The sequence below is a fragment of the Netta rufina genome (assembly GCF_964035555.1).
Source record: "Netta rufina genome assembly, chromosome: 8".
Lineage (NCBI taxonomy): Eukaryota > Metazoa > Chordata > Aves > Anseriformes > Anatidae > Netta > Netta rufina.
Window position 1 is genome coordinate 6,769,164 of NC_140131.1, and position 17,896 is coordinate 6,787,059.

Here is a 17,896-nt window from a genome sequence, read left to right on the forward strand (position 1 = left end):
TTCCATCTGATGAAATACATCTGATACCATTCAGTGTGAATGGTAGCGACTGCGTGGCAGAATGAATAGCAGCGCTCTGTCAGCTGAAGCTGAATAGTCGGAAAGGTATTGATATCAAAAAAAGAGGGTGCTGGACCAAGGTTTTCACTGAGCAAGGTGCTCTCTTGTATTTGGAATTAAGCTCAATTTACAGTACCATTTTGATGGATGTTACCACTACTTTAAAAATCCTGTTGCATTACATTTGTTGAACTATTATTCCAGCCAGTGTATAGGGCTAGAACGATATGCGAGCTTTTTCCTTTTATCTGAAAGGAAAACACTTAAAATGTTCCATTAGACAGTCTTTGTTTTAAATAGTTTCACAAGGGTGCTCTGTTGCACTTGGATGGGTCAGAAAGTCACACTTGCCACCTTCTTCTCCACTTACAGGGCTGTGTAACACCCGCAGTGTGTAGGGGTATCAAGTGATGGTGGAAGCTGTAGAGTTGGGTTTGGTTTTAGACAACAACAACTCAAACTTCAAATAAGTATTTTTGTGGTTCGTTTAAGGTAATAGAAGTGTTTCAGAGCTTTGAACCTGGAAATCTCAAAGCACCTTTATGAGACAGCACTGTTGTCCTGTTACAAACGACTACTTGTTTCTGTGTGTAGCTTGCTCAAGGTTACAGAAGAATTCCTGGTGGAAGAGGGAACTATATCCAAGCCTCTGGATGCTTGAAACTTGAAATCTAATTTTTGCATTATCCTCTCCTAACAGAAATCAAAGACCTATACATTTCCTGTCATTCTGCTGAAATTAATTAATTCATAAGTATTAATAATTTGATCAATGCTTTTAATTCAGTTTACTGTTTCTTTTTCTTTCCAGGCATGTACTGGTATAGAAAATATTGATGAAGCTATAACTTTGCTTGAACAAAATAACTGGGACTTAGTGGTAAGTATTTTTAAGAAAATGACTTTAGATCAACAGCAATGTGCCATCTTGCTGAGACAGCTATTATCTTTATTTCAAGTTTGCATGTTTCTTATGGCTGGGGCAAGCAAGTTATCTGCAGACTCTGGTCTGCTGAAGTCTCATTGTCAGGTAACAAAATACCAAGTTGCACATACCCTGGTGTACTTTGATTGCGTTCATGCCTACTTTATTTGTTTATTTTTCTTTAAATCCACATTTCACATCACGTTTAGTTTCCTGTTTGTTTAGTTCTATGCTTGATTTTTGTAGGTAGTGTAAGTAGGGCAGCATTTTTGGAAGACATCTTGCACATGCACACAAGAATTTTGAGGAGTGCCTGTGGAAAAAATAAGAACGTCTCCAGTTCTTAATGTTTTTAGTTAAAAATGAGATATTTGCTCCTCTGTTGCTAATTGACATGCAGAATTCAGTCAGAGATTAAGTCTGTACCTGATTCAGATTTGGTATTATCCAGATGCAAACAGAAAAACCAGCAAGCTCACCCTAAAAAGACTGTTGCCTTGTTTGTAACAGGGTTCATTGTACAGACAAATACAAGGAAAACAATAAAACAGGTTTATGTATTTTAAGGTGAACTTTCTGCCCATGGAGAGAGTTATCAGCTTGAATAAAGAAACTCCATGTTTTAATGGTTACAAACTGAGTATCGCAAAGATGGTGAAGTTTTAAGCAGTGCTTGCTAGGAGGAATGTCGTGTTTCTTTTGAAGCACAGTGATTAGAATGACATGTAATATTGTAACCTATTGTAATCAAACTCTCTGTACTCCAATCTTAATGTTTAATGTTGAAGCTTAATGTTTAAAGTCAGCGTTGGGTGAAGTGTACCACGTCTTTATTTGCCATGTGTCAGTATATGAGCAGGAATGAGACAACAGTGTGCAAAAGGGTGTACATATCATCGTCTTTAAACAGGAAAACCCAAGTGTGTGTTGGCAGACTGGTACTGTTAAAAAAAACCATCTTTTGCCACAGTAGTTTGTTGTGTTGTAATGGGGGCTGTTTTGAAAATTAGTGTTTATGTGAAGGCAAAGAATGCCTTATGCATTCTCTCTAGGTCTTAAGGTTCTCAATATGATGCATTAAATCAGCTGAATATGATTGTGAGGGTTTTGTAAGGTGTATGCTTAACATGCAGTAAATGCTCACAGGTGATGTTGAAAAAGAGAATAATGATGAAAAATGTCAAAAACAACTAACTGGATTTGTTTATTTATTTATGCTCATTCTGGAGTCTCAAAAGAAAAAATAAAGGGAGCGGAGTACTTACAGCTATGAGAATCCCTTTCTATATTTCATTTTGTTAGTGATGATTAAATGATGTAGAAGTAGAACACAGTGGGGAAAGAAGTAATGACCCAAAAATGCAAGCTTAAAAAAGGCATATGGAAAGTCAGACAGGAAGGAAAATTAGGGATCTAAGAGGTAGTTCAGGAAATCGTCTTTGAAAAGGAAAAGGTAAGTTGTGGAAGAAAAATAAATGAATTAAGGTGAATAAAAGTGACGAAGATGTCCTAAGTCTGTCATTAGAAGGGCACTGGCTCTTTTTTCTTTTTTTTTTTTTTATGAAGAGCAACCTTCTTATAAAAAGGAGTGGAAACTAAGTTATGCAGAAGAGTGAGGAAAGAGGAGAGAAGGTAAAAGGAATATGAAGGCAGAAAATAAGAAGAAAAAGTTTCTAGCTTGAGAGAAAATTAAACATCGCATTGTTAAGCAAGGGGTTTTAGCTTTTCAAAAATCAAAGCAGCACATGAAAAAAGGTTCAATACTTAAGGGAAGCATAGGGATTTTGTGTTTTAAAATTGAAATTGTAGAATAAAATTGTAATTTTGCCTGGTATGTGAGCTTTCTTTTTTTTTTGAGAGGCTTATTGCATAGGTCTTTAGTGTGTGCATGTAGTGGAGTTGTGTGTGTGCATGTCCCTGGTGATTCAGTAGGCAAGTACAGAATCAGCCACAAGAAATGAGGGAGGAGGGAAGGCTTTGTTTTTGATTAAACAAAAAGGTCTTGGATGTTTTTAGCTCAAATTAAATTTTTAAAAATGTATATGCAACAAGCGTCATGCTCCAAGTATTTTGTTTTCAGGTAGTTTTTTGAGATTTTTCTTTTTTTTGTTTGCGCTGATGCAGTATTCCTACTGCTTGCTTTCTGAATACTTTTTTTTCCTGGTCTTGTTAGTAGTTTTTAGTATCAAGTGTTAAAATGTCATGTATATCTTTCCTGTTACTTGAGTGAATTTTGCTGTGTTTTTCATTTTTTGGACGTTTGATTTTCTTTACAAGTAAGACCTAATATTGCCAAAGGAACTCCTTTCTTGGTTTAGTTCTAATAGCCACTTTTTTTTTTTAAGAAGAATGCATCTGAATTCTTTTTTCTTTGTAGTTTAGGATGGAAATAGCAGCTTTCTGTTTCTGAACTTTTAAAAATCCCTTTTCAATCCTCATACCCTTAGAAGTCTTCGTGTCTCTTCTTCTATATGGGATACTTATAGACAATATAAACAACTTATCTTCCACCTGGAACCAAACAACTTGGATTTAAATTTGAGTTGTGTATATTTTTGCAGTGTTCAAATCATGTTTGTAGCTGTTTGAAGGGATACAGGAAGCTGTCATTCATGAATGTTGTGTTGGCTTTGTTCAAGTGCTAAAAATCAAGTTTATCATGTGAGCGCTGCAGAGGAATTCACGTGCAGTAACAACACATGATTTGTCTGGTGGGATCATGAAGTCGTAGCAATCTCACCAATAATAAGTTTCCTACTGTTGCATACGACTTGGCCTTTGTGGCGATCTGCTGCATGAAGCAGCTTAATTTTTTGGTGTGTATTGGAACACAGTAGCCTAGTTTCTGTCTTTTTTAAGGCCAAGAAGTAAAAAGTTCTCTGTGTCATTGAAAACCTGTAAGATTAAGTGATGTCTTTAATCTTCATCTCTATGAAACTGTTTTCCAGTAAATGGATCCAGCAACTCTTAAACCTGCTGGGATTGCTAATATGTTATTTCCTGAGTGTTGTTTCTTTGACATCTATCAATTTACAATAATTTTTAACATCTGAGGAAGCAAAAGTTAGGAATTTGCGTGCTATAAGATTTGATGTTTTTATGGCTTGTTCATTCAAACTGTGGCCTTCTGTTTTGGCATTTGAAGGTAAGATACATTTATATTGTCATTCTTAAGCTTTGTGTAAAGACAATAAAATAAAAGTATGAAAAACCCCAAGTATGTGTCTTTTGAAGTGTTTCCGATGATGGTCTGTGTTTGAAGGAAATGACCTATTCATGCAATAACTTGTAATCTGCTTCTTGGCTCTATGTGATACAGCCTTCACGCACATGAGGTTGTTACCTGTGTGATGATAGTTCTCTGTTCTCCTGATATCAAATACCAGCGTCTGCGCATAATCCTAATCTCCTGTACCTTTCATCGATTTAATGACAAACACAAATCCTTCGCGTGTAGCAAGACTTCGTATTCTCCACTAGTAGTCAGAACAGGATTTCTGAATGAAAAACTGGATTCAACATACTTAATTTTCTACTCTTTCCAGTATGACCATTCCTGTTGTTACTCATTCAGAGGTGACTAATTTAAAGTTGTTTTTATTTCAGTCTTTTCCAGTAGATGTGGTGATGTTAGGCACTGCTTAGCATACCACTTTAAGAGGATAATCATTTTCATCAAAATAAAGGTGGGGTTATCCCATGGTCACTTGCCTGTAAACATTGTGTGCAATTAAAAAAAAAAAAAATCTTAAAAATATCTGGTTTTTATTTTTGATGTAGACTCTTGAAATGCCCTTAGTGCCTTCCTGCTATACTTGGTTTTGTTATTCCATGCTCAAAGCACAGTGTGATTGCAGTGAAGCCAGCAGCTGAGTGCACCTGCAAATGACTTGCAGTTTCTCTCATACACAGCTTCCAAGAATCAGCTGACAAAAAGCATTTCTATACCTTGGAAGGAGAAAACTGTACATTTTGAACATCTGTTTTTATAAAGCTTCCACACTCAACTATAGGTTATTTTCTTTTTGATGGATAACGTGTACGGATGATTAGCTTGTGTTTTTTAGTTCACTTTTTAAAACCTCTTAAATCATTGTTATTTGTCAGGGTTTTTAATATAAGTATCCATTTTGTTTACATGTATATGCTTGTATTTCTTTCCAAAAGACAACATCACATAGAAATGAATAGATGTACTTATTAAAAAAAAAAAAAAAAGGAAAAAAAAAAAAACAAACTGAAAAAAGTGAGTGAGGGCTTTACAATTTTTCTTTTTAATTTCTGTTGGAAGTGCCATTTTAGATTAAATTCCTAGGCAGAAAATGGTCCGTTGCCTCTTGATAGTTACCAACCATCCATTATTTGTATCTTTTACTTTCTAACCACTACCCTAGTTCTTTTCCTAACAATGGGCAGTAAATAAATCACAGTACCAGCTGGTAAGAACTAAAACACTAATGATTACTTTTATCTTTTTTTCCCCAACTGATTAGCCCTGGAGAAGCTTTGATGAGTTACCTCTTTGTATTTTATTTATTTATTTATTTATTTAATCGATCTGAATTAGCCTGCCCCCAGAAGGCAGATGATTAATTTACTTGGCACGAGGCCATTTCTCTTGTTGAAACATGGGACAATATCGTCATGTGCTTAGCAGCTCCCGTTTCATTCTAAGCTGTATTTCAGTGCCTGCAGAACCAGGACTACACGTGGTGTTTGGTGGTGGTTCACCACATTTGCCCCTTCTGCCTGCTATTGTTGACCTGCTGTTTTCTGTACTTCAGACTTGCATACTGAATATGGCACACATTTGACAGCACTTCATGTGGGGTTGGTGAAGTTTATGGTGTGCTCTCGTTAGGACTGGATCCGAAGGGTTTTGCCTGTTAGGAGCACAGACGTGTCTGTGCATTAAGAGCATCCTCCTGGGGGTCAAATGAACAGTTGTGTCCACCTGTGGGAACTAGAGGTTTGTATTCTCCCCCTGCCTTTATTTTTCTTTTTTCCTTCCCTTCTGCATGAGTGTCCTGTCAAGTGACTGCGCCGAGTAGCCTGGATAGCCTTGAAAACCCTGCTGCCAGCAGAGCTGAGGAAGAAGAAAGCCCAGAGCTGTAATGCCAAGTCATGGTGGCGGATGGGCTCCTTGCTGGTGTAGGCGTGCTGCGGGCACGGTGCTTGTTGTCCAGGAAATACAGGAGTTGCAAGTTCCTTGTGTGTCCAACTGCAGCATTAACCTCTTGTAGCAGGAAACAATTGAATTACGTGTGAACTTTTTGTTTTACAAAGGCCCACAGAGGTCTCTTTTGGAAGTCATTAATGTGGTTTCTGTTAAATCAGGATCCCTGCTCACAAAAAATCCTTTGATTTCTCATTCTCTATATTGACAGCTGTTTTGCAGCTCCCAAAGTGACGTTTCTGTATCTTTGAGCTAGCTCAGATGCATGCTGTGCGTCTTATATGCAAGTTTGGGGCAGCTGGGTGGTAGCAAAGAAGACAAGCTCTTCTTAAACTATGAATATTAAAACCATTATTTTTTGTTTTTACTTTTACTTTTGAATGCCTTCATCTCGAATAAAACAAATGTTTCATTTTCATATATCTTTTATATTTATATCTTGTATATCTTCTAACACTGAAGACCCTATGGAACGTGCAGATCTATAGGTAGTTGTAAGCATGGTATGGTTTTCCATATAGTGGTATGCAGTCATCTATTAAGGAAAAAAAAATAGGCACACACACAAAAAAACCTACTACTACTACTTACAGAGGAAATTAAGATTCTTTGCTTGCAGAATGCAGAATAAGAGTCCTTCTTTGTCACCTCAGTCACATTCTTCAAGGAAGGAGGGTTACCTCTGATAGCAACAAGGTCCTACCACATCCCAACTGCTTTCACCTGCGACTTTTAACAGTGGCACCAGTTGGTGGCTTGGGTGCTGTGGAGAAGAGTTCAGTATATCACTACTGGGACACTATGACTCTGTGAGCAGGGAGTGCAATTGATCCTGTTGTGTCTCTGTATCAGCCTTGGTCCTGTGCGTGCAAGCGCTCTGCTAGACATCACAGAGTGGTCTACAAAGCAAACAGAGTTTAAACTAAAATGGAGCCAAGAGCAATAAAAATGTCGTGTACACGTTGTGACACGTGCAAGCAAGGAAACAAGCATAGTAAAGGGAGAATACAAGTAGCAAATATGTAGCTTGTGTGTTCTACACTTCTGATTGTTTTGAATAAAACCATTATTTTTATACATAAATTGGTCCTTGGATGGCTTTTTTTTTTTTTCCCCAGAAAACTTAGGTGGTCTTTGGGTTTGTTTTCTTGTTTGGATGACCCTTTGCTCTTTAAAAAGAGGTTGAGAAACACTGCTTGAATCATGTTAACATTGCCGTATCTTGAGATTTTGTTTTTTTCCCCCCAGGAAACCCATTAAAGTTGTAATCAAAGCTGTAGCTGCTGATATTGTGTAAATACTGAAGAACCTCAAGTTTCACAGTGTTCTGTATGTAAAGAAAGGCTGGGAAGGGAGCAATTCCTGGCTTGCCCGTAGATAAAGATTTGAAAACAGAAATGAGTTGTTTTCCTCATCACCAGTCTGTACTGAATTCCTGTAGATCTTGCCTGGGACTATTCAGGCCAAAAAAAAAAAAAAAAGACCCAAACTCACAAAATGCTCCTTACCTCAACAATTAATAGTTGTGTCATGTGCTAGATCGAGAGGGACATTTGTTTTTTTCAGGTTAGTTCTTTTTCTTTTGGGTTCTAAGGCAGGTGAATGTTAGAAATACCAACTATTTCTTCTACTTCTGAGCAAATGATCACATCTGCTTAAAGAGGATGAAACGTTGTCTGGGGAAGATTGGGGAGTTGGTGAAAACGGTTTCTGAAAATGTTTTTTATTTACTTAGTAGGGGACTGTTTAGGTAGTTAGGGCTCATGTAGGTATTTACAGCTCATTTTGGTCTATCATGACTGAGGCTGAGGGGTGTAAAGTTTACAACTTGATGGAAACCATGAAGTGGAATTACGTATTCAATTTTTTCTTTCTTTGTCCTCCAATTCGAGGGCATTTTTTGGAGTGATGGAAAAAAAATAATGGATATGTCTCAAGGAGGTGGGGTTGTTGTGTGTTGTCTTTTCTTATTAAGGCTGTTAAAAGAGTCATGGCTCTAAATCCCTGTGTTAGTCAGTGCTGTCTCATGTATGGTGTGCAGTTCTGTTGGTTCAACAGAAGGGACTAATTCTCACCCTGCTGTTTGCAGGAGGGTGTGTAATGGGTTAAGAACTGTTAGTGCAGGGTAAAACCGATGTAGCACAGACCCAAAAAACTTCTAAATTAACACCCTTTCATGCCTGTTAAACTATGATCATTTTTCAGTATTTGTGAAGAGATCTATATCTTCCATCCCTTCACAGCTCTAGCAAATGCGATGGTTAAGCTACAAACAGTTCTGTAGACACTAAAGGGTTTATGTTAATCTCAAATTATTTGCCTTTTTTATTACTATTTATTTAGTATTTCTAATAGAAAAAAGCTACTTTATTCACTGGAACATAACTAAGGGATTGAGATTGTGTTTTCAGGCTGTGTTTTGTAGCCATGCTGCTGCAAAGGTATATAAGAAATTTTAATGTCTGGCCAGAAAGATAGCTGAGCAGATTTTTAGGCGTTTCAAGTCTTTGCTGTCAACATTGTAAAGCAATGTAATCAACGTGTCATCTTCCTAAATAATAGGTGAAATTTAGTTACTGAAGAAGTGAGCTCCTCTAAGTTTTTCTTGCTTACTGATCTAACAAGCAATGGGACTAAAAACCTTTGATTTCACTTCATGAAAGACTATTGTAACAAAGATTTATTTATTTATTTTTGTGCTCTGAGATTAATGAAGAAGCAGGAGCTGAGCTCACAGTGGTGCCCGGCAGTGTTACTGTAGCTACATGCATGCGTTACCTGCCTGCCTTGCATTTCACTAATACTTATTTTCAAAGGCTTTTGCCTCTGTATTGGAAATTTCTCTGCAGATTGCTTGGCATTAATTTGTCTTTAAACATTTGAATTCAAGAGCAAATTTCTGGAATATATGAATAGTTAAGTGGCTGCTAATTGGTGTTTTAAGATATCTAAAAGTAGTTCTCCATATATTACTCTGTAACTAGTTGAACTGAAAACTGCATAAGTCGTATAAACGCGTGTTTGACAAGCAATTAGTCTGTCATGGAATCATGCTGGGAATGAACGAGTAGGAGAAAAATGAAGTAATTTATTTAATTTGAGAATCAATGTCTGCAGACGCTGCGACTATTTTGCATGTGAACCTTAATTGTGAAAGATTGTGCCATGTAAGTGAGGAGTCCTCTAGATCCACCAGACTTTCAACTTTACTGTTGAATATCTTAACACTTTTGTCCTAGTTTTATTTATCTATTTATTTGTTTGTTTCTATTTAAGCAAACTGTTTTTAGCTGGTCCTGGAAGATGTGAGTTGCTGCAGTGCCAGTAGCACAGCACAGATGTCATGAAACAGGAATATTGTAGGCAAATTATACATCACATAATTTTGAGTCTGTATTTTCTGGTTTCCAAACAAAGCTAAATCTTATGTAAATATTTTTTTATTATTGAATAGTGATCAGGCAGTCTGTTGTCTATGGTTAGGGTAATTTGGAAACTCTCATATAAAGTGTTTCAAGTTGTTACACCTTTCCAGTAAGAGCAATCTTATTCTATACACAGTACTTTTAGGATTTTTTTTAAATAGTCTTGTCATGAGATTTCACCCATATTATATCTTTTTAATAATTACTGGGAGCTAGTATGTCATAACAATGAGCAATTTTAAAGCTGAACAAAAAGTATGTTGTCTTGAGGTAGCCATCCCCAACCTTTGCGTTTTGGCATTGTCATCCAAATTTACATAAAATAATTTGGAGAGGGATAGAAATGTTCAGAATATTTTTCCAGGCATAGACTTTGTTTTATCTCTCTCTCTTGCTGTCAGGTTTAGTATTTTAAAGAGTACCAAAATACTCTCTGATATCCAGCATAAGCTTTTGTTTCTGTTAAGTTAGAAGTTGTAGTAGTATAAGAAGTTGTAATGTTAATCCCTAGAGCCAAGGTACGTGTATGTGTCAGAAGGCAGCAGATGTACCAGTCTGCTCCTCTCCCTGTACGCATGAATGGTTTTTGAGTGGTCGGTTTGGGGTAGGTTCTTTTCCTTTTTTACTGTTGAAAGTAGCGTTTTGGCTTGGATAGATCCTGATCAGTAAGATTCCTTAATATGTTCATGCTATTTATTTTCATTGCACTATAAAAATGCACCAAGTTGGGAATTTATTCTTGAGCTTGTGCTTTGTTTGTGGAATTATGCAGTGACAATATAAAATTAAAGGGCTGTGCAAAGTGTGAGGGTTTTTTTTCCCAGGATTATAGAAGTATATCTAACTGTTGAAAGGCTTCCTAGTGCATGTCGGCATGTTGTAGGAACTACAGGAAAAAGTTTGTCGAAGCCACCAAAGAAGTAGGGAGAAATGGGAAACCACATCTAGAGTGCTAATTGTAAACTATTTCAATGCGTGCTCTCTTGCTGATGAAGTGAATCATCTGTATGAATATATTCATGTGGCATTTTTTGATGAAATGTTAATTTTTTGCTTTATTAGCAATTCTATTGTTTCGCAGCTTTTCATGAAGTATATTTGTTGTACAGAAAGCAAGCTGAAATAAAGCAGAATGCATAGAAGACATTTCATTGTAGTTCAATTACAGCTTTTGGTTAAATTTTAACCACGATGGGGACAAATGTTGGCATTCTGTAAAAACTGTGGGTGTAACTTCACGTCTAGCACTTGGAAATACTTTGAGACTTGCAAAGCTGGGGAGATGCCAGCAAGTATAAGACAAACTACAGGAAAAAGCTGACTCTCTTCTTTGCCTTGCAAAGCCTGCCAAAGATAACAAAGGTAAAGGTTGCCTCTGTTAATTTACTATGGGGACATAAGTAGTAATTTTTTAAAATTTAAATATTATTGCATTCATTTAAAAATCCAAACTAAATAATACTTTTTACGACTTAGACCGAAACCAGTTTTAGTTGCTAAAATAGCAGCTTCAAAATATCTGTTTGTGTAGGAAGGTGATAGTGTGTCTTGTCTGTAACAGTATCTGGTCTGAAGTAAGTTTTATTCCTGCAGAATGCTTTACAGAGCTTTGCACTTAGAATAACAGATCGCAGACTGGTGTATAACAGGAAAGATTTGGTATTTGCCTGAATCTGTATAGAAACCATGTTCCTCTGCTTGGGAGTCTCGTAATACAGTCTTGGTACAGAAAGGAGTGGTTGTATTACAGCTGATTGCAGTAAAGCTTTATTTTATTAATCCAGATTGTCTGTGTTATTTGCCTAATACTTAAAGCATGTTTTTATCAATGTCATTTATGAAGACTTTGCTGTTTGTTCCCAAATTTTCCTTTTTTATTGTTACAGTCTGATCATAGGAAAAGTCCACATATATTCTTACTTACTGTAGAGTTTCCTGAAGTCATGGTATTGGCAGGTCAGAACAAATGTTTCTATAGACCTACATCTGCCATTACCTGTTTAAAAGCCTAGTAATGCTAATATCACTTCTGTTAAAAATGCCATCCAAAACTAGTTTTTGACAAATAGAGAGCTAGTAGAAGAACATTACTTATTGAAATGTGCAGAACTCTGTGAGTAGCTTTCATTGTAAGCAATACTTCTGTGTTCAGAAGGAACCAATCTTGATGCTGCTGCCATTTTGCTTTACTTTGTGTACTCCTTTGTCACACAGTTTTAAAGTTTGGCTGAAATTTAAAATTCACTTTTTTTTTTTTTTTTTTTCTTGTCCTTTCATGCATATTTTGTCTCACTGGTGCTCTTCTTTATCACTAATTTATTTGGTATTCCTCTCTGGATAACATATTTTTTTTTAAAGCATAACATTTAAAGCATATCTGTTTGGAGTTTTATCGTCTATTTATTTTGTTTGAATACAAAATAAAATAATGGTTTTAAAATCTTTGGGATTAAGCAACTACAATTTATTACATGAAAGCAACAAAGTTAGAATAAGAACGTTGCATTTCACAGGGAATATCACATTTAATCCAGACTAGGAGAAGAATTAATTGCAATGACCTTACAGTTACAAACTGTAACTATAGTATAAATAACCCTTTCTGTACTTTGGGAATATCATAAAATACAAAATATAAGAAATATTTTTCCAGTGTATTTTAGATTGCTTAGTGAAGGGCTTTTAGTATATTTTATTTAACTTTTAATTTCTTAAAAAATATATATATTTTTTATAGATTCAGAAAATCTTGACTGATCCTCAAGCAGGATGAGTCGATTGCATGCAGGAATACTCATTGTTTTTTACAAAATACAACTGTTACCAATTCTTTATTCTTCAGAACCCAAAACACTGCATTTGATGTCTCTCCCTCTATAGTGAGGTTTTGTATGTATGTTTTGGTGTTATATTCACCAGTGTTATCAGACTGAGAAATAAATAAATATAGGATTAAATGATGAAAGGGTCAGTTAGGTATTAAGATAAGTTTTTGTTTGTTTTGTAGTGTGAAACAGCGAACCAACCGTTTCTGTTGTATTTCTAAATATAGTCCAACAAGCTACCAGTACAACATCCTCTGAGATAGTGATAGATAGAGCAGCCTTTGCTTCAGCTAACGTAGGAAACAGCATGGGAAAAACTTTCTGAATTTGTGGTTTGAGAGCAACTGTTTAGATACTAAGGAAGTCTTAAATACATAATAGGAAGAAAAGGCAAAATGAGCAGGAAAGCCACAAAATGCAGAACTTTGTTCCTTTAGCATACCATGCATTTTTAAAACTGAAGTAAAATGTAAATTGTAACATTTGGGCAAGAATATTGCTTATTGAAAGACATAATAAATGAATCCTTTTATCAAAGAGAGCTTTAAGTGAGTTTCATAGCACGAATTGAAGATATGGATCATGAGGCTATTGCATTATTTAATGTGGAATAGAACAGAAAACGAGAATTTTTTTTGTGCCGGTCTGACAGAATACCAGGGTATTGGAAGAAAATGCCCCCTGAGCAAGTTCCTCAGTTTTATTTTCCTGTGCCTTTCTCTGAAGCAGTAGATGCTGTTTGGTTGGCCACCCCTGGATTTTGGATGAAATCATCTGCGCAGCAGTTCCTATTGCCCTGTGTCTGTGTCTCACTCATGTGGTTTGTTTAATGTAAACCTCCTCAATTCTTAGCTAAACCAATGTAAAGCTCTGTGTGGCCTTCATTAAGTAGACTGAAGTGGTCTTGTTGAATTTAATCAAACCTAAATAAAGCTTTTAAAATTCTGTGTGAGATGATTCATGCATAAACTTGTACTGGTTGCATTAAGCTGATGTGGTTATTTATCTCAATGGAACTCATGCAGCTTTTACATGTGCATGGCATTTACAGCTCTCTAACCCCTTTTTCTGAAAGTGTTGCTCTTCTAGCGTGAGCTTCTGCTTGAACTTGCTTTCTTTTGCTTAGAGATATGCTTTCTAGTACCCTGGTTTGATAAGTCATGCTTCCCAAGATCCGTTTCACTCATCCAAGATACCCAGGTTGTTTCCTGAAGAGACTCCGTAATTTCTGCATATCAGACTCTATCCTGCTCACTGCTGGTTTTCATTGAAGTAGGGGTTTGAATGTGGAAAATTGTTAAAGGATTTGTGTTTCTACAGTAGGGTTTGAATCCATTAGCCAAAACTTGTGTGATATGGAGATTGGGAAGGAGAGGGGCCAACACGTGTCTGTAAAAACAGCTCTTCTCCCACCTCACCCTTTGGAAAGGCCTTTGACTCTGCTCTTGTCTGGGCCTGGTGTTAGCTCTTCACATAATTCATCTAAGTATCCTTTCTAAATGCTGGAAATGAAACCTTTCATCTGTACTTGGAGACGAAGGAATTCCCAGCCTTGTTTGTATATGCAGCCAGTATAATTAGACCTCTGCTTTTAAATAAATCCCCTCTGTTTTTGAATTTAGTGATAACCACCGAGTACTTCAAGCTTAGGAGACAAGTTTTTGTCCTGTCTTTAATACCACAGTTCATTCATAATTATTCCTAGGAACCTTCTTGCCATCCAGCATGAGAGGCACCATAAGATATGCTTAATTGTTTTTAACAGGTTAGTGCTAGAATTGTGTGCTTGGAGAGAGGTGAACATTGCTGTTTCATCAGCTTATTAAGAAATGGTGGTTCTTGTTTTTCTCCAACAATGTTTTGTACTGGTTTGAAAAAAAAAAAAAAAAAGTCACATTTAGGCAGAGTGGACGAATATTTCAGTTGATAGCCTTTGAGGAAAGGCTTTATGCTTTGCGGCATTCTTCAGGCACTTAAATATTTCTAGTGCGCAGAGTAATTTTCCACTTAAGCTGAGCTTAACTCTTTAAATGAAGACAGCATTAGAACAGACAGAAAAAAACACTGAAGCTGTGGTACCCAGTAGTGGATACTAGTGGCTGTATGGAGTGATGACAGGGTAGGCACGCGGTGCTGCTTCCCGTGTAGCGCTCCGAAGCTGAAGACATTTTCCAAGCCAGACATGGCATCTTTATTTAATAACCCATGGATAGATTTACTGCACCTGTTATTAAAACTGTTTCAAGGGAAATATATCTCTTTAATTACTGTATATTAGTCACACAGGCTGGTTTTGATGATCAAATGATCCCTGTTTGGAAAGACAAAAATTTAATATCTTTGAATGTTTGCTTAACCACAGAGACCTGATCCTCTCTCAAAGGGGACTGACACTGGGGAAGAAGAGTCTGGAACTGTCTTAATAACATGTTCATTTATTTTTATTTTTTTATTCACAACCTTCCTGCTATGAAACCATAAGGTGGATGGTTGTTCCCTTTTCTTTGCAGTGCCTACTTACAGATATCTTGGAAGAACATGGATATTTAATATTTATTCAATATCTACATGTGCACTGCCACCATTTGTCATCTACGTAATTTTAGTCTTCCATCTTGCTTAACAAACAGTGTGCAGACTCTTTATTTTTACTGTGTGGTTAGTAGAGGTCTTTCCATCAAAAAAAGTACATAATGCTGCAGCTGTTTTTTTCTTACTGCTGTGCCCCTTAAATGTCACCAAGTTTACGGAACCGAGGATGTGAACAAGTGAATTATTCATTTTTAAAGAAAATAGCTTGGAGCCTCAATCATATTTGGCCCCTCTGACTAAACTTAATAATAATAATAAAAAATACAGGCTTTGACAAAAGAAATGTGGAAGTGCTGTGCTATATTTCTTCGTTACTGAAGCAGCTTCTTTTGCTCCAAGAGACAGTTTCTGTTGTCAGCAGATGGTCATTGGTGTGTTAATCCTGTGGTACAAGAACCTGTATTTGCTCTTCATATCCTACAGATACAAAATAAAGGATATTTTTGTCTTTTAACCAAATTGTGTATGTTACTAAAGAGTATTGGGGTGGGGAGGGGAGATGTCAATTCAGAAAAACCCAAACAAACCAAAACCTCTCACTTCTTCCTGGAGACTTATTAGATGAACATGATCAAGAGCTATGTATGACTGCAAAAACCACAGTGATGATAAACAAGACACGTTAAAAAGAAACCACTGATTATTGCCACGCACAGCGGATAAACTGATTTAAAAAGTGTTCTGGTAGGAAGCTTTGTTTTCACTGTAATTTGATGCAGCCTTATGGGTAACTGCTGTAGTTTAGAGATACCTGCAGCTCTTCTGCTTGTCTGTTTTTTTCTGCTGTCATTAGTGTAATATTTTATCTAAATAAATGACAAGTCTTATTCAGTATCATAGTTTCTCCGCTGAGTTAAGTAGTAGTGCATTTTTGACTTCATTATTAATTCTTATTTATTAATGGAAATTGTAAAACTTCATCCTTATGTATTCAGAGAAAAAGCATCAGGTTTAAACCTGGGTTTACTCCACTTTTGTATTTATTGGGCATTTCTTATTTAAGCCACATTTTTTAATGTTAAGTTGTAAAAATGATGATAGATTATGACAGTCCATAGTTCAGTTACAGTATTCGATTTCATCCTCCTGAAGCAGTAAATAGTCTACGAGCCTCTAAATTTTAGCTGTCTTCATCAAGGACCAGATACTTATTCACCAGATATACTGGCCAGCTGTTCAGGCATAGCTGACATATTATAAGAATGGATAAAAGTGATAGTAGAAATTGTGGTAGCAGAAATATAGGAATTGGTGGTACAGCAGAAACAGAAGATCAGTGAGATGCTACAAGCTCTCTTCAATGTCACCCTCAAGCCTACCAAATTAAAAAAAAAAAAAAAAAAAGTGAAAAAGTGATTATAAAGATTATCAAAACTCAAAATTAGCATGTCAAATTTTTTTTTTAACATATTTTTTCTCATTCCTTGTCAAATTCCCTCCAGTGCTATTCCTCTTTATGTGCCCATTGCTGGGCCCTGCTTAAAAGCCTTAGGTGAGGTGGGGTTCTGACATCTCTACTCCTATATCTTCCAACAATAATCAGAACAGAATTGAAACAGCCGAGTAGTGAAATGTGTAAGCTCGTGTGGTATCACTTTCACTGCACTTCAAGTCTGAAAAATCCTAGCATCAAGGAGATTGTGGAACCTTTTTTTTTTTTTTTTTTCTTTTTTTTCTTTTGTGGTATAAAGCAGCCTGCAAGAATTTATCTCCTAAATACTGGTGAAGAGAGTCTTACTCTTTTCCAACTTCTTTGCTCTTCCTGACTTTGTATATGCTTTGGTTGATATATAAATGTACATAGTACCAGATGTGCTGAAAATGCGTTACAGATTCCCACAAGGTATAATGGCGCTATGCTGGATCAGGCTGAGAAAACTATTTTGTCAGAAGTGGGTTTTTGGACTTGAAACTGGGGTATGTTGTGTAGCTATTCTAAACAAAAGACATTTTAATATCAAAGAGATAATATTACAAAACTTTTATAGGTAATACCTCTAATTTTAAATAAGAGGCCTAATTTGGTTGCAACTCGCCAGGTTTGGGCCCAGTCTCACACCTACACTTAAGTAATATATTGTTTATTTTGATAATCTGAGCAGCATAGGATGATACCTAGCTGCATAAACTGTATTTAAAAAATATTTCCTTTTGTGTGTGAAGATTGGTTGAATTTGAGGAGGGGTAGTTTGTATTTCTGTGAGTCTGTGGCACATGGGTACACTTCAGAGACTAGACCAGAAGACTTCGAACTTGGATGTATGTGGTGTATGTATTGTTGTATGTGCAGCTGAGCAGGGTTTTAGGTTTGTGTAGGCCTGATAGTTCTGGGAAACACGAGAACTTCTGTAAATGTACTTGTCTGTGCACAGTTAGCTTGACGTGTCTGAAAGCTGCATTTTTAACACTTTGTACGCTTCCTACGATTTACTGAGCACAGGCCATGTGCTTGGTTCCTGTGCATTACACCTGGGAAATCCATCACACACACACACACACAGGAGCCTGAGCATCAGTTCATGTTCATTTCCACCTAGATAAGTTTTATTTTTTTTTTATTATTATTATTTTAAGAGTGTACTTCAATGGCAATATTGTTTACCAAGAATATTCACTTAGTGGAGAACATTTTACAATACATTTTAAAGCAAGTTAATCACTTCTTAAAACATACTATAGGAATCCTTCTGATTTATTGTTATTTCTCTGCATGTTTGATTGAAAACTTATTTTTTCCTTTCAGGCAGCTATAAATGGTGTAATACCGCAAGAAAACGGCATTCTGCAAAGGTAAGCACAGAGTGCTGGAGTAGTACGTGCAGAGAATGATGCTGTGTAATGGTTACGGTTTTGCTCCTGAATCCGAAGATGGTGATGTACTTCCCCTTTTAAA

At 36.3% G+C, this 17,896-nt stretch overlaps 1 protein-coding gene across 1 annotated transcript in view; it reads left to right on the plus strand.

Moving 5' to 3' along the window:
• The window catches only part of FAF1 (Fas associated factor 1), a 158,226-nt gene that overhangs the window by 12,814 nt on the left and 127,516 nt on the right, over positions 1–17,896 (plus strand). The window contains exons 2-3 of the mRNA XM_084290700.1: positions 872–940; positions 17,747–17,793. Coding sequence (XP_084146826.1) covers positions 872–940; positions 17,747–17,793 — 116 coding nt within the window. The remainder of the gene's footprint in view (positions 1–871; positions 941–17,746; positions 17,794–17,896) is intronic.